The sequence below is a fragment of the Rhinopithecus roxellana genome, chromosome 13 (assembly GCF_007565055.1).
Source record: "Rhinopithecus roxellana isolate Shanxi Qingling chromosome 13, ASM756505v1, whole genome shotgun sequence".
In the NCBI taxonomy this organism is placed as follows: domain Eukaryota; kingdom Metazoa; phylum Chordata; class Mammalia; order Primates; family Cercopithecidae; genus Rhinopithecus; species Rhinopithecus roxellana.
The window spans coordinates 69800451-69827011 of NC_044561.1; the positions used below are offsets into that span (position 1 = coordinate 69800451).

General features: G+C 54.1%; 1 protein-coding gene across 5 annotated transcripts; it reads right to left on the reverse strand.

Annotated features, from left to right (window-relative positions):
• Positions 1–1409: 1409 nt before the first annotated feature.
• TPD52L2 (TPD52 like 2) lies at positions 1410–26433 on the reverse strand. Of its 5 annotated transcripts, XM_010365246.2 has the most exons (8): positions 26266–26420; positions 21327–21472; positions 17571–17719; positions 15208–15267; positions 8748–8849; positions 4651–4692; positions 3628–3676; positions 1410–3092 (listed from the first exon to the last, which is right to left on the reverse strand). In XM_010365246.2, exons 1-8 carry the CDS (start codon positions 26282–26284, stop codon positions 2997–2999), a joined length of 663 nt encoding a protein of 220 aa, XP_010363548.1. In that variant the 5' UTR covers positions 26285–26420; the 3' UTR covers positions 1410–2996. The 5 variants fall into 5 exon arrangements, with proteins under 5 accessions (XP_010363548.1, XP_010363550.1, XP_010363549.1 ...); XM_010365248.2 differs by lacking the exon at positions 15208–15267 and having other exon boundaries at positions 26266–26433; XM_010365247.2 differs by lacking the exon at positions 4651–4692.
• Positions 26434–26561: the final 128 nt, after the last annotated feature.

The window sequence follows — 26561 nt, forward strand, 5'->3', positions numbered from 1 at the left end:
CAAACGTTCCGCACAGCGGAAGGTGGATCCTTCCTGCAGCAGCTGCTGTGGGAGCCCGCCCCGAGGGAGGACCCTGCTTCATTTCATCGGTGCCGTCTTGGCTGTCTTCTGACCTGAGCCAGAGAGTCCAAACTTGCCCTGTTCATTCAGCACGTTAGAGGCTTTAGGTACTCACTATTATTCCAAGTGGTCCCTCGTCCCCAGAATGAGGTCAACCCTTTGAAGGCCGTTGAGCATGGAGTAACACGAACCCCTGACAGCCATCATGTGCTGGCCCAGGTAGTGGGGCCCTGTACTCCTCCCAGTGGGTTCCTGGCACTTGTGTTTGATGCAGCCTAGCTCTTCACCAGAGGCAAGATGGCCAGCACGTGGCTTTTTGAATGCACAGAACTCTATACTACAACTTTTTTTTTTTTTTGAGACGGAGTCTCACTCTCGTCACCCAGGCTGGAGTGCAATGACACGATCTCGGCTTGCTGCAACCTCTGCCTCCCAGGTTCAAGCGATTCTCCTGCCTCAGGCTCCCGAGTAGCTGGGATTACAGGCGCCCGCCACCGCTGGCTAATTTTTGTATTTTTAGTAGAGACGGGGTTTCACCATCTTGGCCAGGCTGGTCTCAAATTCCTGATCTTGTGATCCATCCACCTCAGTCTCTCAAAGTGCTGGGATTACAGGCATGAGCCATGGCACCTGGCCTACAACTATTACTATTTTTTTGAGACAGGATCTCAATCTCTCACCCAGACTGGAGTGTAGTGGCGTGATCATGGCTCACTGCAATCTCAACCTTCTGGACTCAAGGGTCAGCTTCCTGAGTAGCTGGGACTAATTATTTCACTTTTTTTGTAGAGTCAGGGCCTGGCTACATTGCTCAAGCTGGTATCAAACTCCCAGGCTCAAGTGATCCTCCCATCTTGGCCTCCCAAAGTCCTGAGCTTATAGACATGAGCCACCACACCCGGCCTACTTAGTTGAGATGGAATCCCAATATGTTGCCCAGGCTGGTCTTCAACTCCTGGGCTCAGGTGATCTGCCTCACCCTCCAGAATGACTGGGACTACAGGTGTGCCCAGCAGCAGCTCAGTGCTTGCAGGGGCAGCTGGCGAAGCCTCTGGAGCTCCTGGCCCAACCTGGAGCCTGGTGAGCTCCTCCTCACCTTCCCAGGGCTCAGTTTCAATTCCTCTTCCCAAGACTCTGGGTCTGACTTCACAGGTTGGCCATATGCCATTCTCCCCTCACAGCTGGCTCCACTTGTCGTCCCAGCATTGAGGACCTGCCTGTCGTCTTTGGGACTGTCCCCTGCCTGCCTCTCCCAAAACTGCGGACTCATTAGGGCAGGTACCGCGTGTCGGTTCATTTACCACTCATCACAGTCCTGTCCTGAACGACACATCACACAAGCCACGGGAGACTTTCCCCCAAAGGAATGCTTTATTGACAAATTACCCACTATTATCATAACTTTAAGGAAAAGATACATCAGTTAACACCCACGCAACCTGCCTTCACACCACACCCCACAGGCCAATTTTAACCCTGGACAAAGGGCACCAAGCACTGGGGTTCCCTGGCCCCTGCATCTTTGTCGTGTGTGGAGTGCCATCCCCAGGGGTGTCTGAACTGTCTGGGGACAGAGTTGTCAGAGGACATTTGCTCTACCGAACAGGACACTTTGAGTTGAGCAGCCCTTCCCCTCCCGGGAGTGGCAGAGCCAGGCAGACCACAGGAAGGCCCTCAGTGTCCTGCCAAGAGCCACTAAGGCACAGAGCTACCCCTGCAGACCACGCCATCTGACATGCAGGGCCCTGGTGTGAGAGAGAGGCTGCTGGGGTGTGATCGCTTAATAACAGGAAGAGATCTTTGTAGCTCCTGAGAAAAAGGCAACAGCAATCCTAGCCGATGCCCATGCCCCACCCTTCACCTGACCTGTGGGGTCGTTTCGTCCCAAATGCAGCACGCAGGTTGGTTGGAGTCACTGACGAGTGCCAGCCGGGCCAGGCCCATGCAAAGGCAGCACTGAGAAGGGGGGCACAGCTCTCTTAAAGGGTGCTAAAGACAGGCTTTTCCTTCTCTTGGCTCCCCCCCGTTCCCAGAGGCTCAAGAGCCCTTTGGGGCAGAGCAGGGGAGCCAGTGGGAGCTGCCACGGTTGAGAAGAAAAGCAGGTTTTGTACACTGGGATGGAGTGTGCATGAAATCAAACACCCCAACTGGAACAGGCTGCCACGCAGGCCAGGTGTAAAATTCCACACAGTGCTCACAACCATTAAGGAACTCTCATCTATATACATATAAAATTATAAAGAAATAAAGCATAAGGCAATGTAAGGCTTGTATTTCAGCTTGAGTCCAAAGAAATACTATTCTCTATGAGGCTAAAGCTGCTTTGCCTAATTTAAACTTTTTGAAAAGTCCACTGCATTTAAAAAAATGAATTTGCTTCCGTTAAAGCTAGATTAGCGTGACAATTAGGCAGCTGCTGATGATCGGTTTCCTTTCTGGGGGTCTCAGAAAACGGACAGTTTTCTTGTTCGGCATTTTGAGATAAAAGATTGTGTAACAGGTAGGACTTGCTGGATGATTGCGTTCCTTCTGTGAGTCAGGGAAGGGGCGGAGGACGTCAGAAAATGCCACTTATTTGATGCTTAGAGCTCTTCAATCCTTCCACATTCTGATGGGCTAACATGATTCCCAAAGGGAGCCTGGGCTGTGGCTCAATACTCTTTCAAATCCTCCACCCTGTCCACTTCCTGCACCCCTGGGAAGGACAGCACAGTGATCTGTTTCATCTACAAACTTGAGTGTAAAACATCTGTGTACAAGACTGTGTTCTCTAAATTCATGCGAACGCGGCAGCCGCATCTCCATGTGGATGGGCAGGACTGTCCTCAAAGCCGGCTCTGCTCATCCGCCTGGTTGGCTGCTCCGCTGAACAGAGCTGCGGCGGGATGCTGAGGGTGTGCTGCGTGTGCTCTGCAGCGGGTGAAGCGACCACAGGCTTAGAAGGGTGCGGGATCCGACAGGGGCTTGTCACCACTCCCCGCTGAGGAAGGGAGGTTGTCACTGCCGTTCTCTCGGTCACCCACAACCTTAGACTACGGGAGAGAAAAGATGACAGAAAAACCTGAGACAGAGCACACAGCACAAGGCAGACCCCAGGTCCATGCTCAGTGCTCTACAAAAGCTTATGTGACGTGAACCCTGCTCAGCAGCAACAGGGAGCAGATCACGGACGGGCACCAGCTGAACAGGTCTCCACGGGACGATACCAAATGAAGACAGTGAATGCCAAACAGCTGCACACTGTATCGTTCCATCTATGTGACATTCTTGAAATGACACAATGATACAAAGGGAGAGTGGACTTGGGGTTGCCGGGGGTAGGGCAGGAGGAAGGTCGGCGCGGCCAAGAAGGTACCAGGAAGGGCAGTGGGGACCGGGAAGGGCAGTGTGGAGGCGTTCTGTGTCCTGAGTCAGTGCCAACGTCCTGGTGGGGAGGCTGCACTACAGGATTTTCCGAGATGTTGTCACGGGAGAGAACTGTGTAAAAGGCACAAGGAACCTCTCTGCATTACTTCCTACAACTGCATGTGAGTCTACGATGACTAGTAACAGTCCAAGTACAATTACCTTTATGGTCCCAACTCGGTCCTCAAATGACTTGAAGGTTGCAGAGTTCCTTTCAAGAGAGAGGGAAGAGTGTTGGTGTCAAGAAAAAAGGGTTGTGCTGCCCTCTAACTCAGAAGGGCCTCGGGGCAAGGGCCAGCCTCCAAAGGACCCTAACAAAATCCCAAGATCTCATGGCAAAAATGTCAGACAGCCAGGTCATTCCAGAGACCCCCCAGGTCAGAAGTGAGGTTGGCCATGCCCAACAGTCACAGGGACAGGTCCAGACATCACACAAGGCAACTGGAAACCCCTTGACTGTGCAGCCGGGGGGATGTCGGCCCCTCTCTGCTGTACCCTACGGGGACACGCTGGGCTCCTGTACTGAGGTTATGAAACGCCTGGAGTTCTTCACGCACATCTCTCAGAGAAGCGAAGGGAAGACCAAGGACACTTCTGGGACAGCAGAGTGATAAGGAGACAGAGGAGGAGAAAGCAGGCCAGCTCCATCCCACTCAGTCCCTCCCCCAGAACCAGATACCCCTCCCAGGCCCGGGGCCTCTAGAGACCAGCACGTCTGTGACACCCAGCCAGAGTCCCCACAAGGAGAACAGGACTCTCCTGAGAACCAGGGCGGTGCCTGAAGGCACAGAATAGGGACCACAGCTCTGGGTGTTTCCATGAAGGCTGAGACCCGTAAAGTGTCCTAAGTGACAGCCCACCAGGGCAAGTGCCAGGATCTGTGTGCCAGCCTCTCCAACCCCACCCCAGCTTGACGCTGCAGGCAGCCAGGGACAACCTGGAAAGGACACGGTGAGTTTGACACAAGGATCTCCTCTGGAGGCTGCAGGTCAAGAGCCTGACCCCTACCAGCTTCCTCGTCAGCCTAGAGGGGTCTTTACCAGCCCTTAGCCATCAGGAGATTGCCAAGGGAATGGCGTCCTTAATTAATCCAGGGATATGGGAAGGGCAAGGTGTGACCGGCAGGAGCTGCCCCAACCCCCACCAGAGACACCCGGCTCTGGAGCTGCAGCGAGCATACATTACCTCATGGCCGGCATACTTATTGAGTGGCGGATGGAGTAGCTGCTGCTTGGAAGCATGGCAGAGGCAGAGAAGGAAGCAAGAGTTAACACCGAGATCCACACACAACCCCAACTGGGCAGGGATGGGCAGAGCTGGGATTGCCCCACTCCCAGCGGTTGGATCGAGCTGCCTGCCCCTCCACACAATGCCCCGAACGAAACTCGACCCCAGGGTCCCTCCCTTGGCCTCACGGGGGGCACCCCAAGTTGCCCAGCACATAGCACTGGGGGAGGAGGGCATTGCCATAGGAAGTGTGAGGAGACCAGGCCTGGGCTTTTGAAAAGTATTTGGGACCAGCAGCCTTCAGATGTCCTTACTTGACTTCGGCAAGTTTAAGGACCTTTTGGCAAAAGAGAAACAACCAGGTCAGGTAAAAACACATCAGATCACAGATTGCTCTGGGCCTGGCTCTCCCGGTTCCAGCCAGAAGGGCACGTGCGGGCGGCGCCCCCGGCTGGCCTAGAGGAGCCTGCTCTGGTCCACACGAGGGCCCTGTGGGAGGCACACCTACGGGCTCTCAGGTAGTAAGACAAAACTCCATCTGAAGGAAAGCAAGGAAACAGGACCGATGTTCGACAGGAAGGTGGTGCGAGTCGGCACAGCCCTCCCCCATGAAAAGGCTCCTCCTCAGGAGTCAACTCAGGCGTGGACGCCGGGCGTGGACACCGGGCCAGTTATTCGCTGACCCGGGAGCAGGCAGCCCGTGAGCCTGGGTGGGAATGGGAAGCACGAGAAGGGGACACAGGAGGGCCGGGGCGTTCTGGGGGGGGCCTCTGCGTCGATCCCACGCTGCTGCTTTGTTCCCCGAGATGCAGCAACTGCCTGGCTGGGACTGCTGTCCTGGAAGGGGTGATCCCCCTTTCAGCAGCCCTCTACCAGCATAGCTGCCCACAGGCCCTGCCAGAGTCCACCCTGCCCCAATTCAGAGCACAGTCTTCCACAGGTGTGTCCAGGCTCAGCCTTACCTAAAGGAGTGTGAAAATGGATGAGCCCTGGAAAGTGGCAGCAGGAGAGAAGAGGAAACGAAGTGGTAAGCAAGGCAGGCCAGCACCCACTCACAGCCCTCCTCAGGGAGCCCCAGGCCCCCTGCTCATGCTCAGCCAGGCCCAGCAGGGGAAGACCCTCCAGGACGGCTCCTCCATCCGCACACCACTGGGAAAGCAGCCCTGTCTCCAGTCTCCTCAAGTCCTGACTCAACACTCCTGTTGAGTCTGCTTAGCCTCACGGCTGTGCGTAGGAGGCCCCTGGGTCCAAGCCCTGTCCATGCCTTATGCCCCAAGGCACACCTGTTTGAAGAAGCCACAGCACCTGGAGCGCAACTGGCCCCATCCAGTAGCACAAAGGTATGAAACGTGCCACAGCGTGACAGCTGTGAACGTTCTGACAGCCAGAACGAGAGCGGCCCCTGTTCCCCAAAGTGCGTCAGCTGAGGAAGCACACACACGGTGGGAGGATGTGGGACACCCTTGGCACCGAGCACTTCTGCTCTCAGCTCTGTCCATGCACGCGGACACCAACCTGGAAACCTGTGTGTCCAAGGGCAGCTGCCGCCATTCACTGCAGCCAGGCCCACTCTGACACGGAGGCAGCCACTGAAGAATTGAGCAACGTTCAGCTCGCCCGCGGTCCTGAGACCACGGAGTCGGATGGTGACCTGACCCTGGTGTCAGTGCCCCCTCTGACCTGAATCCAGCTCCCTTCCCCATCCCCATCCCCTGTGCCTCAGGGCTGCCCGGAGACAGGCCCATCACAGACATGGGTGTTGGGCAGCTGTCCTGAGGGACTTCCACCCAAGAGTCCGCTGGGGTCCGCTGGGGTTCATCGGCCCTAAACTCATGATATAAACCTCCTGGAACCCAATTTTCACTTTCAGGAAGCAGTGAGCTCCCAACCTCGGTCTCTAAGTCAAGAGGTGGATGGGCCCAGACCTCAGAAACCACCTGTGACTGCCTGGGGAGATGATGGGGATACACCAGGGGCTCCAGACGTCAGAAGTCACACCACCACTACAAACATAAATGGAGGAGCAAGCAGGGCAAGACGCACCAGCAAACAGGACCTCTCCATGGGCACTGTGAACACGGCCGGCCAACTGGAGCAAGCTGGCTCGTCCCAGGTCAGCCTGAGGCCCCGCTCACCCAGCTGGCCCCACGTACCAGGGCACACGTGCAAACACGTGGTACAGTGTGGCCAGGCACACTGATAGCTGTGCCAGAGTCACTGCAACAGGAACTCTGCTCACTGCCAGCCATGCCCTGAGGCTACACGGCACAGGGGACAGCTGCCAACCCCAGGACTGAGCAAAGCACAAGAGCCTTTCTCCCCATCAGAGGAGCAGACAGAGAACTGGGACTGCGTCCCTGTGCTTCCAGAGAAAAACAGGCCACACAAACAAATGCCCAGATCAAAACCCCAGGACTGGCTTGTGCACGGCTATGCCAATCAGTGCCGAGGGCTCCGCCTGACCCTTGGATTTCCACCACGATGCTCTGAACACACTCAAAAGGGGATGTGGACACTATGAGTGGGCAAACGGCTCCTGACGGCATAATTTAGGCACAGCAGACAGCCGTTGCTTCCTGAAGATGCTCTGTGGCGAGACCAGCATTTTCGGGAAGAAAACAGCCCTGCAAGGCTGAGCGCAGCTGGAGCTCAGGGTGTCCCTCCTGGGTCCAAAGCGCAGCAGTAGTGGGGAAGACCTGCATTTGGAGGGTGCCCCACAAGGACCCCCCAAGTCCCAGCTGCTGGGGAGTGTGGAGCCCTGGGCGTGCAAGGATGCACAGAGGAAACACACACGTTGTGTACTGATGACTGCAGCTTCTCCAGAGGTTTAAAACTTCTCGAAATAGAACTTGCAGCGATGGGATAGCAGATTACCTCAAACGAACAAAAATACAAGTGGGCACAGCTCCTGGGCAGTGGCCATCCCCTCTGCTTGGCAGGCTGGGTCCCGGGGTGTGTGGCCGTCTGTGTCCTGGCCTGTGGCTCAGTGGTCAGGGGAAAGAGCTGGCAACCACAGGCTGGGAGGCAGGACATACCTAACCTAAGGCAGGCAGGCAGGCAGGGAGCCGGCCCAGCAGGAGATGTACATATCTCTGAATCCTGCAGGGGCCATGAGAGGGGAAGAGGGGAGGACTGAGTGGGGTCAGCACTGTGCTCCACTCACCGGTCCTCTAGGAACCCTGCACCCATCTTTGCCAGAATTGGGTCAGAACTACAGGGAGGCACTCCCTGAGATCCCAAAGCCAGAAGACCAGTTCTGAGAATGGGAAAGGAGTCAGGGCAGGGTGGGCAGCAGCACCCAGAAGTTGGGGCCAGGATGCTGGTGATGGTGATAACCTACATCATCCACTCCTACAACCCAGTGTGAAAGAAGGCCCACCCGAGGCCCAGCTGGGGTGCCCAGCCAGGAGGTAGTCTGGCCAAACATCATATCCAGGCTTCTGGCTCAATCCCCTCATCACCATGCTGTGGTCAGGGAGCCTAGAGCAGGGAAGGAAGAGGAAATGTGCCAGCCACAAAGCGCCGGCCCCCTGCTCACTCCTTGGCCCCTGCTTGCTAGGGAACGCTGATGGCCGGGAGGCTTTCACCAGCCTCTGGGAGAGAAGGCTCACTCAGAACCTCCTGGAGTGTGACCACACTCTCTGAGACCGGGGGAAACACCTTCAGGAAGTACCATGCCGAGCACCTGTCCTGGAGATGGTGGAGGACTGCCGTCCCACCCTGACCTGACTCTGACCCCCAGGCTGGAGTCACTGCCTCTCAGTGAAGCTTCGGGGTGCAGACTCGTCCCTCACCAACCCTGAGCACCACAAGTTACCCAAAAGCACTGGCAGCCAACCCTCCTTGAAGAACGCAGAAATGACAGAAAAGCAGCCGACAGGGATGGACGAACCTCCCAGGCAAGGGTCCCACACAGACTGGTCAGGGCCATGATGGCCACATCCCCGAGCTAGTGTCTGAGACCTGATCTCCAGGCAGGCTTCCTGTAGTGCCTCCAACACCTCACCTCACTCCTGGCCAGGTCTCAGGGCAGCAGGGTCAGGGCTGGGTCTCACCTCATGTCTCCAAGCTTCTTGCTGATGGCAGAGCCCACTGTGGACAGGGCAGCTGAGGTCTTCTGTCCGGCCTGTGAGAGAGTTTCCTGAGTCTTCTTGTAGCTGGAAGAAGACATACCAGTTAAATCAACCAGACAGTATGGACGGGTCACCACCCACAGCCAAGCAAACAAAGCACTGGGAGCATGCCTGAGGAAAACTGAGGAAAGGAGCCGGGACAAGGGGTGGGCACTCGCCAGGTGTCTACAGAGCGGGTGCAGGTGCAGAGCCCCTCGGCCCCCAGAGGCCCCTGCAGCGAGGAGCAGCCTGTATGTTGTTCACTGAGCTCTCAGCGACCCTGCCGAGTTTCGGCCCCCCAGCCCCGCGATGATGCTGCTTTCTCATCTCACAATCCAACTCCACCCCCTCACCTGACACCTCCTAAGCCCGCTTTCCTGTTTTCTCACAGCCCCTGACTACAGAGAAGATGCCCCATTTGCCTGCTAGAGAGCGGAGGGGCCCCCTGAGGTGCACGCCTGGCAGGCAATGCCAGAGCAGAAAGGCCTCTCAGTGCCCTGACCGGCCCATGCGTGCAAGGTTTCCTTTCCTCTTCCCAAACAAGACTGTGCTGAGGGGAGAAAAATGCAAGCTCAACCACAGCTGTGGGGAACGAACTTCAGAGTGGCCATGCAGCCCGCAAGGTGCCCCTGCTCCAGACAGAGGGGGCCCGTGTGCCTTCAGAGCATCGGACAGTTCCATTCCCAGGCCTCTTTTCACAGTGCAAGGGTCTGTCCCGGTCCCTAGTGAAGGCCCCGCTTCTATCCTCTCCAGCTCCCTCCAGTGTCCACCCACATGGGTACATCCCACCAAAGCAAAGCTCCGGGACCTCGGCATCCGCAGGACAGGCAAAGGGCAGCAGGCAGGATGCTGTGGCTGCAGGGATACTGTTGGGCCCACCATGACAGTCAACACCTAAAGTCGCCGGCCCTCATCCAGCTGCCACCGTAAACACAAAACACGGCAGCCTCCGACATAACCAAGCCCAAAATGCAAACCCACGGCCACCTTCCCCACAGCTCCTCCCTCAGCGAAGCCAGGAACTCAAGGCTGAATGGAGACGGGCTCCCAGGGCCATCCTGGCGTTACCAGTGCCAACCTGGAGAGCTGGCAAACCCAGCAAGGCCTGAGTGGCATCTGGGATGACTGACGCCAGAGAAGGTGCAGGCTCTGCCTGCTCCCACTGGCGACACCAGGTCCCAATGATGGGCCTTCCAGAGCACTTACTCACAGGCCCTCCACACCACTCCCTGCAGGAGGCCCGTGTGAGCTGAGTGCTACCACTCTCCAGCCCCCAGTTGACAAGTGTGTATGACCCACCAAGTGTGCCCTGGCAGCACATCCCAGCACAGCTCTCTCATGCCTACCCCCAGCCCAAGGCTCAAAGGATGCACTTTCTTTTCTTTTTATTTTTTGAGACAAGGTCTTGCTCTGTCACCCAGGCTGGAGTGCAGTGGTGCAATCTCAACTCACTACAACCTTCACCACCAGGTTCAAGAGATTCTTCTGCCTCAGCATCCCAAGTAGTTGGGATTACAGGCACCCACCACCACACCCTGCTAATTTTGTTTTTAGTACAGACAGGGTTTCACCGTGTTGGCCAGGCTGGTCTCGACCTCCTGATCCCAGGTGATCCACCTGCCTCGGCCTCCGAAAGTGCTGGGATTACAGGTGCGAGCCAATGTGCCCAGCCTTTTTTTAAAATTTTCTTTTATATTGTGTTTTGTATTGTGTATTTTATTTTATTTTATTTTATTTGAGACAAGGTTTCACCATGTTGCCCAGGCTGGTCTCCTGACCTCAGGTGATCCGCCCGCCTCGGCCTCCCAAAGCACTGGATTACAGATCACAGGTGTGAGCCACCGCGCCCAGCCCAGAGGATACACCTTCCATCCAGACTCCATGCCGCTGGAATCATGGCTGTGTTTATCTTTTCTCTTTTTTTATTAATAAAACATCAGGTGTAAGTAACTAATGACCTGCTACATTTAGTTTCAAAAATACAAATTCTTCTTTGTTGAGACGGAGTCTTGCTCTGTAGCCCGGGCTGGAGTGCAGCGGCACCATCTTGGCTCACTGCAAGCTCCGCCTCCCGGGTTCACACCATTCTCCTGCCTCAGCCTCCTGAGTAGATGGGACTACAGGTGCCCGCCACCACGCCCAGCTAATTGTTTTGTATTTTTAGTAGAGACGGAGTTTCACCATGTTAGCCAGGATGGTCTCGATCTCCTGACCTCGTGATCAGTCCGCCTCGGCCTCCCAAAGTGTTGGGATTACAGGCGTGAGCTACCATGCCTGGCCCCAAAATGCAAATTCTGAAGACATCTTTAACTTTGATTTTCCCTGAAATAACAAATGCATAAAACCATGTGAACGTTCTATGGTTCACTGAAGCAAAGTCACCTGCAGCAGATGATTCTAAAGTCCTCACAGCACCTGCATCTGTGCCCTAAGAGTGGGGATGGGGAAACCGAAGTTGGAGAGAAAACCGCCGCCTGTGCCCAGCCTTCAGAATGAGATGCGGGTCTTGAGTGTGACCTGTGGTTGGGTAAGTACCACCCACATGAGGAGGAGGGTCCTGAGGGTCCCTCAGCACCCAATGACCATTGAACACTGACACAATATGCCCCTGTGGTCAGTCCCTGCTGTGCCATAAACCACACTCAAGCCCCTGGGGGTCCCTCAGCCCTCAGCATTGCTTGGGTGTAGAAACGAGGGGTCACAAGGGAACCTCCTCTGGAAACAGGAACCTCCAAACTGGGATGGCCCTGGAAACAATGGGCATCACCTGCACCGCCTGAGGCCACCACCAGCTCCTCTCCCACCTTCTCTTCCTACAGCAGGTCCCTGCCCAACAGCTGCGGCTCTGACATCTCCCTTCCCCTTCTCAGTCCCATCCTGGGCCTCCGAGGTAGTAGCAGCAGCTGTGAGGTCCCCTTCCAAGGCTCACAGTGCTGCAGGCCTGTTCTGAGAGCCTCAAACACGCAGGCACACACATTCCTCAGAGGACCAGAAGGCTGGGGAAGCTAAGCCAGGAGGAAGGGGCAGGGGTCAGAGCCAGCATCTGTACCCGTAACTAGTTTCAGCTCTACTTGAGGGCACCAGGCCGGGCAACTGCAGCCAGCACCCATTTGGGAGTTCCTAAGACCTTCCAGGAAGAGAGCCCTGGACAGACAGCAGTTTTGTCCCATGCCAGGAGCTGCCCCCTGGGCAGCACAGGCCATCTGGTGGACATCCTTGCACTCCCCCCTCCTGAGTCTTCCTCTGGGGGCTACCCCCACTCCCACTCAGGGTGGACAAGTGATCTAGGCCTGGCCAGAGCACACCACCTCCCTGGCCACAGCCATTAGTCCAGGGAGACCCAAACGGGACCACACTGTTGGGCTGCAGCAGTGGGGGCAGGGACTTCTCTGCCAGGTGAGTGCTCCCACCTCCCTGTTTGATTGATGCTACCTTGAGTCGTGCTTTCTGTCACCTGCAACCAAAACAACTCCAAGTGAACCAGCTTGTAACTGCAGGATCGATACAATGCCCCTCTCAGCACTGAGGTTTTTAGTTAGCTCTGCCTATAAATAGAATGCAACAGGCAATCATTTTACCACTCACAGAACACAGCTGTTCTCGCATTCAGACATGACCCACTGAGGAGAATGTGGCCACATTGCAGCCTCATGGGGCCAAGCATCAGCGCTATCCTCCACCCACCGGCCACATTCTTCCCGTCCCTCCTCCAGGCACCACTGGCTGAAAGGATCTACAGACATGTGGGTCAAGAAGAAGGAAGCTCTTACTGCCTTCCTCTGCAAGAGCTCTGGGCAGTAGAGGCACACCCACAGCCCACCTCCTGAAGCTGACTAGGAGGGGCACCAGCCAGGAGGAGCACGCGCGGTGGCCACATCCTCAGGCCCCACCTACCGAGCCATATCCTTTCCGCCTGGGCCATCCGGGCAGAAACCACCACTCTCGGTCTGGGCCGTCCCGGCAGAACCACCTTCTACTCTGGAACCGTCCGACAGCTCTCCCCACAGAACTCAGGGGAATGGCCTCTGCCAGGTGACGCACTGGCCGTATGCTTCCATGCTGAGCCACATGCTTCCCCAGAGGGGTCAGGATGCTAAGTGTTGCACTAAGCTCTCTGAAACACTATTTATTTGAAATAGGATCCTGGCAGCTTTACGTCAGTTCGTTTTACAAAACAGCATTGAAGTCTCCTAAGACTATTTTCAGATTGAGTCTGCACCGTGCGTCTGCCTGATGCCCAAACTGCAAGGATGACCAGATGACCGTCACTGACCATCACTGACCCAACCTAGGAAACACCCGCTGCCCAGCAAGGTCACTGTTCAACGCAGCCCGAAAGACACAGCCCACCAGGGTCCCTCGAACACCCAGGTCAACGTGCCATGAACCACCTGAGTTTCTGACACCAGCTTCCCACTGTGACACCAGACGCAAAGGCCCATGTGCAGAGTGCCGGCCTGGTCCCCCAGGACCTTCAAGACAAGCTCGGCAGCAACCACTTCCTTCCAGCCCAACACGGGAGGATGTTCTGCCCATGTTCTGCAGCAACCATTACAGCGCTACCTTCTAAATAACAGACGGAAAAATCCCACAGAGACTATTTTAGAATATTCCCCTTCTCAGCTTAAAGACATTATAATCAGATCAGAACACAAGTAAATGAAGTGCTATTATCCAGCTGAAGGATCTGCAAATATCAGGAGTCACTCTGAACCACGCCGCTGACACACACGTATCTACCCACAATGAATCCACACTGGCCAATGCTCTGACAATGTGGTGCCTCCCAGACCACGAGGACTTCACATTTCCACCTGCACGTCCTCCACCACGCCCTCCACCCAAGAACTACCCCTAAAGGAGGAAAGGAATTCTGAGAACCCAACAGCTGGAGCTAAGCAGGGAAAAGGGTTAGGGTTAGAACACACAAAAATTCGCCACCAACAAAATCAGGCCAAGTGGTGTCGTCCAGCTTGTGCACTGCTGGAAGCCAAGAAGCTCTATTAGTCAGAAATGCAGCCAGGACCAGCGCAGGCCTCTTATATAAGGGATGCATATATCAGACAGAGGGGAGTTTTAAGTGTGGTCAGGTGGCTGAGTGAGTTTCTTTCAGCTACTATTCCCTGTTCCACAATAGTCTAAAGGACAGTTTACCTGAGAGAAAAAAAGTTGTATTAAAAAAAAATAGCCAGCAAATACCAAAACAAGCTTTGTGCCAAGTGTGCACAGCCCAATTCCCCGACCGAGTGTCAGGAAGCAGAGAGGAAGAAGGAGGAGGTGCTGATGGTACAGGCACTCAGGAGGCGGAGAGGAGGAAGAAGGAGGTGCTGATGGTACAGGCACTCAGGAGGCGGAGAGCATGGAGGAGGACATGCTGATGGTACAGGCACTCAGGAGGTGGCGAGCAGGAAGGAGGAGGTGCGGATGGTACAGGCACTCAGGAGGCGGAGAGAAGGAGGAAGGAGGAGGTGCTGATGGTACAAGCACTCAGGAGGTGGAGAGCAGGAAGGAGGACGTGCTGATGGTACAGGCACTCAGGAGGTGGAGAGCAGGAAGGAGGAGGTGCGGATGGTACAGGCACTCAGGAGGCGGAGAGAAGGAGGAAGGAGGAGGTGCTGATGGTACAGGCATTCAGGAGGTGGAGAGCAGGAAGGACGACGTGCTGATGGTACAGGCACTCAGGAGGTGGAGAGCAGGAAGGAGGAGGTGCGGATGGTACAGGCACTCAGGAGGCGGAGAGAAGGAGGAAGGAGGAGGTGCTGATGGTACAGGCACTCAGGAGGCGGAGAGCAGGAAGGAGGACGTGCTGATGGTACAGGCACTCAGGAGGTGGAGAGCAGGAAGGAGGAGGTGCGGATGGTACAGGCACTCAGGAGGCAGAGAGGAGGAGGAAGGAGGAGGTGCTGATGGTACAGGCACTCAGGAGGCGGAGAGCAGGAAGGAGGACGTGCTGATGGTACAGGCATTCAGGAGGCGGAGAGCAGGAAGGAGGAGGTGCTGATGGTACAGGCACTCAGGAGGCGGAGAGCAGGAAGGAGGACGTGCTGATGGTACAGGCAATCAGAGGCGGAGAGGAGAAAGCAGGAGGTGCTGATGGTACAGGCACTCAGGAGGCAGAGAGGACGGAGGAGGATGTGCTGATGGTACAGGCACTCAGGAGGCAGAGAGAAGGAGGAAGGAGGAGGTGCTGATGGCACACGCACTCAGAGGCAGAGAGAAGGAGGAAGGAGGAGGTGCTGATGGTACAGGCACTCAGGAGGCGGAGAGGAGGAGGAAGGAGGAGGTGCTGATGGTACAGGCACTCAGGAGGCGGAGAGGAGGAGGAAGGAGGAGGTGCTGATGGTACAGGCACTCAGGAGGCAGAGAGGAGGAAGGAGGAGGTGCTGATGGCACAGGCACTCACAGGTCTGACTGGGTCACTTTCTCATTCCACTCTCCAAGTTTCTCAGAAGTTTTCACATAGCTAAAAACAAAAAGTCTACAGTGAATTATTTAGAAGAACAATTTTAACTCAGGCATCAAACTGCAGGTGAGGTTCCAGGGAAGACAGAGAAGGACCAGCTGGCAGGAACATCAACTCTACAGACGGCCCAAAAACAGGGTCCACTGCCTCAACCAGGCCCTGTGCAGGCTCCAGCCCACCAGGCGAGCTGTGGGTATGGCGGAACTGATCGTCCCCTTTTCCGTCACCCGGCAGTAGCCCCTGGTCTCTCGCTAGGAGATTCTTGGGGAACAGCACTGCTGTGGGGGGACTGGAAGGGCACAGCCCACAGCTCCAAAACACCATTGGGATTCAAAACTTACGACGTCCTAGGATAAAAACATGAGTTTCTCGTATGTGAGATTTATGAAATGGGACTTGATCTGTCATTCTGTAGGGACATGGCTTCTGGGAAACATTCCACGCCTGCCCCACCTTGTAGGGTATGTTTCAGAGAAGCCACATGGACAGGGCCAAGTGAGAAAGCAGCATTCCCCTATTTCAGAGAGCTGAGCGACAACTGGGACAGATGTCCCAGGGTTACAGGACCATGCAGTCATGGAGGGTCAGAGGCCCCAGGGTTGTGGGACCCTATGGTCATATATGTTTGTTTTTTTGGTTTTTTTTTGAGGCAGAGTCTCGCTGTGTCACCCAGGCTAGAGGGCAGTGGCATAATTTTGGCTCACCGCAACCTCTGCCTCCCATGTTCAAGAGATTCTCCTTCCAGACCGGGCGCGGTGGCTCAAGCCTGTAATCCCAGCACTTTGGGAGGCCGAGACAGGCGGATCATGAGGTCAGGAGATCGAGACCATCCTGGCTAATACGGTGAAACCCCGTCTCTACTAAAAAATACAAAAAACTAGCCGGGCGACGTGGCGGGCGCCTGTAGTCCCAGCCACTCGGGAGGCTGAGGCAGGAGAATGGCGTAAACCCGGGAGGCGGAGCTTGCAGTGAACTGAGATCCGGCCACTGCACTCCAGCCTGGGCGGCAGAGCGAGACTCCGTCTCAAAAAAAAAAAAAAAAAAAAAAAAAAAACAAACAAACAAAAAAAACAAGAGATTCTCCTCCCTCAGCCTCCCCAGTAGCTGGGATCACAGGTGCGCACCACCACACCCAGCTAAACTTTTGTATTTTTCAGTAGAGACAGGGTTTCTCCACGTTGACCAGGTTGGTCTTGAACTCGTAACCTCAGGTGATCCACCCGCCTCAGCCTCCGAAGTGCTGGGATTACAGGCATGAGCTACTGCGCCAGGCCCATATGGCCGTATCTGGGTCAGAGGTTGTGACCATGCCACACCCACAATAAGGACCACAGAAAAACCATTCTTGCTAAAGACCTGATCAGTGCTCCCTTGAGTCTGGACACTGAAACACAAGTCTTCCTATCAATTTCCACCCGGACAACGAGCCAGTGTGCCTGCCTTTTTAAAACACATAAGAGGCCGGGGGTGGTGGCTCACACACGCAATCCCAAGCATTTTAGGAGGTCAAAACAAGAGGATTGCTTGAGCCCAGAAATTTGGGACCAGCCTAGGCAACAAAGCAAGACCCTGTCTCTATAAAACATGAAAAAATTAGCCAGGCACCACCGCACGCCTATAGTCCCAGCTATGAGGGGGCTGAGTTGGGGGATCGCTTGTACCCAGGAGGTCGAGGTTGCAGTGAATGACTGCGCCGCTGCACTCCAGCCTGGATGACAGAGCAAGAACATCTCAAAAAAGAATTTAAAAAAGAAAGGCTGGTGCGGTGGCTCATGCCTGTAATCCCAGCACTTTGGGAGGTCAAGGTGGGTGGATCATAAGGTCAGGAGTCCAAGACCAGCCTGGCCAAGATGGTGAAACCCCATCTCTACGAAAAATACAAAAAATAAAATAAAAAATTAGCCGGGCGTGGTGGCAGACGCCTGTAATCCCAGCTACTTGGGAGGCTGAGGAAGGAGAATCACTTGAACCCAGTGGGCAGAGGTTGCGGTGAGCCGAGATTGCGCCGGTGCACTCCAGCCTGGGTGACAGAGTGAGACTCTGTCTCAAAAAAAATAATAATAAACGAAGTACACAAAAATTTAAAAATAAGTAAGACACATGCAGACACCAAGCTCTTTGAAAAAACAAGGTACAGTCCCTGGGCCTAGGGCTCAGAGCCTCTCACTGGCTTCTTCCAAACAGGCCACTCAACTCCACGGCTGCAACTCATCCCTGGGTACGACGACGCCCCTCACATGCCAGGGGCATGTGTGTGCACGTTCTTCTCAGCCCCCGGGGGTGCGCCTGGGGCAGGTACCTACGCGTTAGAGACCTGTACATCGTGCCAGCTCCTGGACAGGTTCTGTTTCAGCCCCCCCAGGGTGGAGAGCCCCAGCCTCCTCTTGAGCTCTCCGCAGTGCCTCTCCTTGGCTGCCAGGACCTGGCGCAGAGTGACAATTTCCTCTTCCACCTGCAAAGCATGCAGTCGACATGATGAGCCATCACTACTGCAGGAAGTGACTAACATCCTCATGCACAGTGCCATGAGTTACACAAGAACATTCCGCTTACTGAAGCATTAACTCGTCCTAGGAATAATAGCGTCTACAGCAGATATCTGGTTCTTGGGTTTTGGGTTTTTTTTTTGAGACGGGATTTCACTTTTGTTGCCCAGGCTGGAGTGCAAAGGCACGATCTCGGCTCACTGCAACCTCTGCCTTCCAGGTTCAAGCGATTCTCCTGCCTCAGCCTCCCGAGTGGCTGGGATCACAGGTGTGTGCCATCTCGCCCAGCTAATTTTGTATTTTTAGTAGAGACAGGTTTCTCCATGTTGGTCAGGCTGGTCTCAAACTCCTCACCTCAGACGATCCACCCACCTTAACCTCCCAAAGTGCTGGGATTACAGGTATGAGCCACCGCACCCAGTCAGCAGCCATCTGTTTTTATCTGGTACTAGGAACTTGACTCCAGAGAACTGTCCCATGCCCCGGCGCTAAATGGTTCTGGGAGAGCTACCAATCACTATGTCCATTTGTGGTCATGAGGAATGGCCCAGGATGACCATGCCAGGCTTGTTTCATGCCAGGCTCTTTCCTGGGACTGGGCATGGTATTAAAAAGGTAAAGACCCCGGCCGGGCGCGGTGGCTCATGCCTGTAATCCCAGCACTCTGGGAGGCCGAGGCAGGTGGATCACGAGGTCAGAAGATCGAGACCATCCTGGTTAACACAGTGAAACCGTCTCTGTTAAAAAATACAAAAAATTAGCCGGGCGTGGTGGCAGGCGCCTGTAGTCCCAGCTACTCAGGAGGCTGAGGCAGGAGAATGGTGTGAAGCTGGGAGGCGGAGCTTGCAGTGAGCCGAGATCACACCACTGCACTCCAGCCTAGGCGACAAAGCGAGATTTGCTCTCAAAAAAAAAAAAAAAAAAAAAGGTGAAGTCCCTGGCCGGGTACGGTGGCTCACACCTGTAATCCTAGCACTTTGTGAGGCCAAGGCAGGCGGATTACCTGGGGTCAGGAGTTTGAGACCAGCCTGGCCAACACATGATGAAACCCCGTCTCTACTAAAAATACAAAAATTAGCCAGGCATGGTGGTGCGCTCCTGTAATCCCAGCTACTCAGGAGGCTGAGGCAAGAAAATTGCTTGAACCCAAGAGACAGAGGTTGCAGTGAGCCGAGACCGTGCCACTGCACTCCAGCCTAGGTGACAGACCGAGACTCCGTCTCAAAAACAAACAAACAAAAACAGTGAGGATCCCTTTCCCTCAGGGCTCTCAGTCTGGGCTTGGACAATAGAAGCTGGAACTGTTGCCAGCTGGGCACCGTCTGCACTCATCGAATTCCATATGCAGGGAAGAGAAGGCAGATGGACAGAGACCCGGGTGACAGAGAAAAAGCCCTTAGGAAAACACTTGTGTTCCTGAGATGAGTTCCAAACCTTGGCAAGAGTCAGTTACATGAACCTAAAGGTAAATTATCTTTTGTGCTTCAGGTAGTTAGAACTGAGTAACAGAAAGATGCCTGAAAATGAAAACCTGACCTTTCTCAGGTCTTTAAAAAAAAAAAAAAAAACATGACCTCTAAAAGGGGCATCATTCAGAGTTTTGCCACTTTAGAATGAGTTCTCAGTATCTTCAGCTCACATATGAGTAGCTTCTCTTTAAAAATTCTCTTTCTTGGCCGGGCACAATGGCTCACACCTGTAATCCCAGCACTTTGGGAGGCCGAGGGGGGGCAGATCACCTGAGGTCAGGAGTTCGAGACCAGCCTGACCAATATGATGAAATACCGCCTCTACCAAAAATACAAAAATTAGCCAGGCGTGGTGGTGGGCTCCCGTAACCCCAGGTACCCGGGAGGCTGAGACAGGAGAATCGCTTGAACCTGGGAGGCGGAGGCTGCAGTGAGCCAAGATCGTGCCATGCCACTCCAACCTGGGCAACAAGAGCGAAACGACTCAAAAAAAAAAAAATCTTTCTTGCGTGTAATCCCAGCACTATGGGAGGCTGAGGCAGGCGGATTACCTGAGGTCTGGAGTTCAAGACCAACCTGGCCAACATGGTGAAACTCTGTCTACTACAAATACAAAAATTAGCCAGCCGTGGTGCTGTGTGCCTGTAATCCCAGCTACTCGGGAGGTTGAAAGAGAATCACTTCAACTCAGGACGTGGAGGCTGCAGTGAGCCGAGACCACACCACTGCACTCCAGCCTGGGTAACAGAGTGAGACTCCATCTTTAAAAAAAAAAAAATTCTCTTTCTTTGGCTGGGCACAGTGGTTTGCACTTGTAATCCTAGCACTTTGGGAGGCTGAGCCAGGCAGAACTCTTGAGGCTGGGAGTTCAGGACCAGCCTGGCCAACATGGTGAAACTCTTGTCTCTACTAAAAATATAAAACTTAGCCAGGTGTGGTGGTGCACATCTGTAATCCCAGCTACTCGGGAGGCTGATGTAGGAGAATGGCGTGAACCTGGGAGGCGGAGGTTGCTGTGAGCTGAGATCGCGCCACTGCACTCCAGCCTGGGCGACAAAGAAGAGACTCTGACTCAAAAAAACGACTTAAAAAAAAAAAAAACTTCATCTTGTAATTCAACTCTGAAAAAAACCTTGTGGGTTGAGTTTCTAAACTCGCATACTCTGAAATAAAATGGAAAGCCAAGTCTCCTTGGACTTCCTGCTACTCTCCTTTAGTCTTCTAGGCTAGAAATAACTGTGTGATGTCCTCAGGATCTGAAACTTGGTCCTCAGGCCCAACGGCACAACCAACCTTACTCAGACCTAGGCCTGGACCCAGATTCTGGAATTAAACTATATCACAGGGTGAAAAGAAAACTCTTGGCAGTTGGTTTGACTAAAAATTATGGTTGGAGGGTTTTGTTCTTTTTTTTTTTTTTTTTTTTTTTTTTTTGAGACGGAGTCTCACTCTGTCGCCCAGGCTGGAGTGCGGTGGCCGGATCTCGGCTCACTGCAAGCTCCGCCTCCTGGGTTTACGCCATTCTCCTGCCTCAGCCTCCGGAGTAGCTGGGATTACAGGCACGTGCCACCACACTTGGCTAATTTTTGGGGGTGGAGACAAGGTCTCACTGTGTTGCCCAGGCTGCTCTCAAACTCCTGGGCTCAAGCGATCTTCTCACTTTACCACCTTGTCCTACCAAAGCACTGGAATTACAGGCATGAGCCACTGCATCCAGTCAAAATAAATATTTTTAAAAGAAAACTTAAGATCCAGGGCAGAGAGATTCATGGGGTTTTAAAAATGATTCTCAAGTGTTAATTCCAACAGAGACACTCCCAGTAGATGGCCACTTAGAGGCGGTTCGTGTGTGAACGCTACTCATGGAGTACTTCGGAAGGGCCAGGCACAGAGGTATGGGAAGGAAGTCACGCCCCATCTCCACTGCCAGGTGGCTCTGAGTCCAGTGCATGGAGCTGGGCACATACAAAGAGAACCCCGTTATCAGTGGGAACACAGAGCAGGGTAGGTGATCACCCAAGCGTGGCCAGTACCCTGGCCTCTCACTAATCCAAAAGAGCCTTAACTCCAATTCACCCCAGGACACATAGCCAAGCCACAGCACCTTGGTAAGCTCAGCCCTGAGCTCCTCCTCCTCAGCCTCTGTCAGACCCTCAATAGCAGGAGTCCGGGCAGCCACACCTGTGTCGACAGGGACATCTGTCATGGAGTCAGACAGCAGACCTTTGTTAGGAGAATTCAGGTTGATATCTGCCAGAGACAAAATGAGGCCACAAAGTGTCAAGTAAGTTATTTACTTCCAAGTAAATATGGTAGAGGTCTCTAGCAGGACAAAAGCAAAGGTGGGAGTGGGTGAGACCCTGGAGACGAACACCTCTTCTCTGAAAGGTCTGTGAGGACAGCGTGGGCAGTAGATGAGGGCGGCCACACCTCAGGCCACCTGAGATGAAAAGCCAATGCCACCTGTGCTGCTTCAGGGCACGAGAAATGCCAGCCCAAGGACTATCTTCAGAGGCAGGAAACCCTTGCTACAAAGAAAGCAGATCAATCTCACAGAGCTTTCACTTTTTTTTTTTTTTGTGATGGAGTCTCACTGTCGCCCAGGCTGGAGTGCAATGGTCTGATCTCAGCTCTCTGCAACCTCTGTCTCCCAGGTTCAAGTGATTCTCCTGCCTCAGCCTCTGAGTAGCTGGGATCATAGGTGCGCGCCACCACGCCGGCTAGTTTTTGTATTTTCAGTAGAGACGGGGTTTCGCCATGTTGGCCAGGCTGGTCTCCAACTCCCGACCTTGGGTGATCCGCCCGCTTTGGCCTCCCAAAGTGCTGGGATGACAGGCGTGAGCCACCGCACCCAGCCACATCTTCCACTTTTTTAAAAAAAGGAACTTAATATGGTTAATGCACACAATAAGCATCACTTTCCACTCAACACATCTGACAGGGCACATGCTAAAATTACATACTAGGAGCACATGCTGGTCATTCAGCTCCTTCCGGGAGTCAACAAAACAAAATTCCCTTTCCTTACCTCCTGCTTCTCATCCCACAGTCAGGAGGCCACCACAGGCAGAGAGCTGCAGAGCGGTGTGCTGCCACCACACACCTCAACTACACCCAGATCACATTCAAATTCCTGCAGCCACTGTTTTTTCTTCACATCAAACGCATCTTCCTGACTGCACTAAAAGTCTACAAGATTTCACATAAGTAAAAATAGTCTATTTTGATTCTCTCCAAATCCAAGCACATGATTATTGTAACATTTTCCCAGTTGACACAACATTCTGAAAAGAAACAGGCTTACTGCTAGGCGTGGTGGCTCACCTGAGGTCAGGAGTTCGAGACCAGCTTGACCAACATGGTAAAACCCCGTCTCTACTAAAAATACAGAATTAGCTGGCATGGTGGCACGTGCCTGTAGTCCCAGCTACTTGGGAGGCTGAGGCAGGAGAATCACTTGAACCCAGGAGTTTACAGGCGTGAGCCACCACACCTGGCCAAAAAAAAATTTTTTTTTTTTTAAATAAAAGAAAAACTGGCCAGGCGTGGTGGTTCATGCCTGTAATCCCAGCCCTTTGGGAGGCTGAGGCGGGTGGATCACCTGAGGTCAGGAATTCAAGACCAGCCTGGCCTATATGGTGAAACCCCGTCTCTATTCTTTTTTTTTTTTTTTTGGCTCTGTTGCCCAGGCTGGAGTGCAGTGGTGCTATCTCGGCTCACTGCAAGCTCCGCCTCCCGGGTTCACGCCATTCTCCCACCTCAGCCTCCTGAGTAGGTGGGACTAGAGGTGCCCGCCACCACGTCCGGCTTATTTTTTGTATTTTTAGTAGAGATGGGGTTTCACTGTGTTAGCCAGGATGGTCTCGATCTCCTGACCTCGTGATCCACCTGTCTCGGCCTCCCAAAGTGCTGGGATTACAGGCTTGAGCCACCGCACCCGGCCATCTCTATTCTTTATTTTTTCTCTTTTTTTTGAGACTATCTCAAAAAATAAATAAATAAATAAATAAATAAAATAAAAAGAAAAGAAAAACTATGCTTTTTAAATAAATAAATAAATAAATAAATAAATAAATAAATAAAATAAAAAGAAAAGAAAAACTATGCTTTTTAAATTAAAAGACAACACAAAGAAACCAAGTTGAATGCACTTAACAAAGATACTCTTCTTAAAAGCTGGCTGCATCTCACTCCCTTCAAATGTCCCACAGGACTGGAGCCATGCACTTCCTTGGCACTTGACAAACGCTTACTAAACAAAGCGTATCCACTTTTTTATCCACTGACTCTTATTATTTTTTAGACGAGTATTACTCTGTCACCCAGGCTGGAGTGCCACAATCTCCTCCGCTCACTGCAACCTCCACCTCTCAGGTTCAATAGATTCTCCTGCCTCAGCCGCCCAAGTAGCTGGGACTACAGGAATGCACCACCACACCCTGCTAATTTTATTTTTAGTAGAGACAGGGTTTTGGCATGTTGATCAGGCTGGTCTCAAACTCTCGACCTCAAGTGAATCACTGGCCTTGGCCTCCCAACGTGTAGGAATTACAGGCGTGAGCCAGCAAGCCCAGCCTTTCTCTTCTATTTAAAAAAAGACAGGCCAGGCGCGGTGGCTCAAAAAATTAGCCGGGCGTGTTGGCACGTGCCTGTAGTCCCAGCTACTCAGGAGGCTGAGGCAGGAGAATGGCATGAACAGGGGAGGCAGAGTTTGCAGTGAGCCAAGATCGCACCACTGCACTCCAGCCTGGGGGACAGAGCGAGACTCCGTCTCAAAAAAGATAAAAGACAAATGAGGCTGGGTGCAGTGGCTCACACCTGCAATCCCAGCACTTTTGGAGGCTGAGGCGGGGAGATCACCTGAGGTCAGGAGTTCAAAACCAGCCTGACCAACACGGAGAAACCTGGTCTCTACTAAAAATACAAAATCAGCCAGGCGTGGTGGTGCACACCTGAAATCCCAGCTACTCGGGAGGCTGAGGCAGGAGAATCGCTTGAACCCAGAGAGCAGCAGTTGCAGTGAGCTGAGATCACGCCATTGCACTCCAGCGTGAGCAACAAGAGCAAAACTCCATCTCAAAAAAAAAAAAAAGTGGAAAGACCAATTAACCTGGCGTGGCACGCCTGTAGTCTTATAGTCCAGCTACCTGGGAGGTTGAGGCAGGAAGACTGCAGTGAGCTATGATTGCACCACTGCACTCCAGCCTGGGAGACAGAGAGAGACGCTGTCCCTAAAAAAAAAAATTAAATAAAAACAGGCCCGGCGCAGTGGCTCAGGCCTTCAATCCCAGCACTTTCGGAGGCCAAGGCAGGCGGATCACGAGGTCAGGATATCAAGAGACATCCGGCTAACACGGTGAAACGCCGTCTCTACTAAAATACAAGGCGGGGCGGTGGCTCAAGCCTGAATCCCGCACTGGCGAGACTGGGGACACGGGTCAGAATCGGACATCCTGGCAAAACCCCGTCTCTACTAAAAAAAATACAAAAACCACCGGCGACGGGCGGGCGCTTAGTCCAGCTACTCGGGAGGCTGAGAAGAAATGGCGTCAACCCGGAGGGGAGCTGCAGTGACTGGGCGCACTGCCTCCAGCCTGGGGGCGAGCAAGATCCGTCTCAAAAAAAAAAAAAAAAAAAAAAAAAAAATACAAAAAATTAGCCCGGAGTGGTGGCAGGTGCCTGTAGTCCCAGCTACTCCGGAGGCTGAGGCAGGAGAATGGCGTCAACCTGGGAGGCGGAGCTTGCAGTGAGCCCAGCTGGCGCCACTGCACTCCAGCTTGGGCAACAGTGCGAGACTCCATCTCAAAGAAACAAAAACAAACAAAAAACACCCTCCAGAATAATGCAGCACCCAGGAATTATAAAGCTTAATATGTGGCCAGGCGCAGTGGCTCACACCTGTAATCCCAGCACTTTGGGACGCCGAGGCAGGTGGATCACAAGGTCAAGATATCGAGACCACCCTGGGCAACATGGTGAAACCTCGTCTCTAGTAAAAATACAAAAATTAGCTCGGCGTAGTGGCGGGCGCCTATAGTCCCAGCTACTCATGAGGCTGAGGCAGAAGAATGGCTTGAACCCGGGAGGTGGAGGTTGCAATGAGCTGAGATCGTGCTACTGCACTCCAGCCTAGCGTCAGGACAAGACTCCGTAGGAAAGGAAAGGAAAGGAAAAAGGGGAAATGGGAAAGGGGAAAGGGGAAAGGGGAAAGGGAACGGGAAGGAAAGGAAAGGGAAAGGGAGAGGGGAGGGGGAGGGGGAGGGGAGGGGAGGGGAGGGGAGGGGAGGGGAGGGGAGGGGAGGGGAGGGGAGGGGAGGGGGAAAGAAATTTAGCATCCCTCTCTTCAGCCCCAAAATGGAAGACAGACTTGTATCATCTTCTCAAGATGTTAATCTCCTGGGTTGGCTCCATGCCCCTCAGGGGCCATCTCCTACTGCTCCGGGGTGACTGTTCTGGAAACAGGCCTGGTAAGCTGGGTGTGCCCCTGACTCACTCCGCCCCTCTCCATGAGGCAACCCCTAAGTAGGCTGAGCTCCGTGCAGAGCTGCTTACCCAAGGGGAGCTCTGCTGAACGCGAAGACTGTTTCACCATCCCTTCTCTGCTCGGGAGCCGCCCTCAACACCTCGGACTGGGTCCAGGGTCAGAGAGCGTGAACCCGAGGGCCCCGCGCAGGGACCGGGGGGTGGTAGAGCAAGCAAGAGCCGGGCGCGGGGTGGGCGGCATAAACGAGAGCTGCTTGGAGCCAGGGAACCCCAACTACGGGAGCAACGGCGGAAGCCAGGGAACCACACCTCGGAGCGGTCCCAGGGGGGACCGGGAGGGCGGCTGGAGAGAGCCCAGGAAGCGGTCTGGGCCGCGGGCAAAAGACACACACACCGCAACCATCATAAGCTTCGAGGTCAGTGGCCCGGGAGCTGAAGAGGGGCCGCGGGGTGGGTGAGCAGAGACTGAGAGGACCGAGAGTCGCAAACGACCCCAGGAGACGGGGAACACCGGACGGCCTGGGCCCATCTGCTGCGGAGGCGCCAGGCCCGGCAGGTACCTTGGCCGGCGGAGTCCATCTTCACACGGCGTCCTGGCCGCTGTCGCGGGCGCTGTGGGAGCCGAGCGGGCGGCGCCGGGAGCACCTGGCGGCGTACACACTAGCCAGCGGAACTGCCTCGGCTCCGCGGCTTTACGTAATCAGCAACGCGACGGCTACTTCCGCCCGGGCACGTGCTCCGCCTTCGTCCCGCCCCCACCAGTGATGTCCAATGAGAACGTCGTTTGGCCAGCCCTGGTTTATCTGACTCAATCTGATAGGCCGAAACTGCGGGCGAAGCAGGAAAGGGAGGCGTG

Excerpts from the sequence above, each read along its gene's own strand:
- TPD52L2 (XM_010365246.2), bottom strand. Across the intron at positions 4,693-8,747 it reads AAGAAGCTTGGAGACATGAG|CAGCTACTCCATCCGCCACT; the intron begins GTGAGACCCAGC and ends GCTTCCAAGCAG. Across the intron at positions 3,093-3,627 it reads ACCGAGTTGGGACCATAAAG|TCTAAGGTTGTGGGTGACCG; the intron begins GTAATTGTACTT and ends TCTCTCCCGTAG.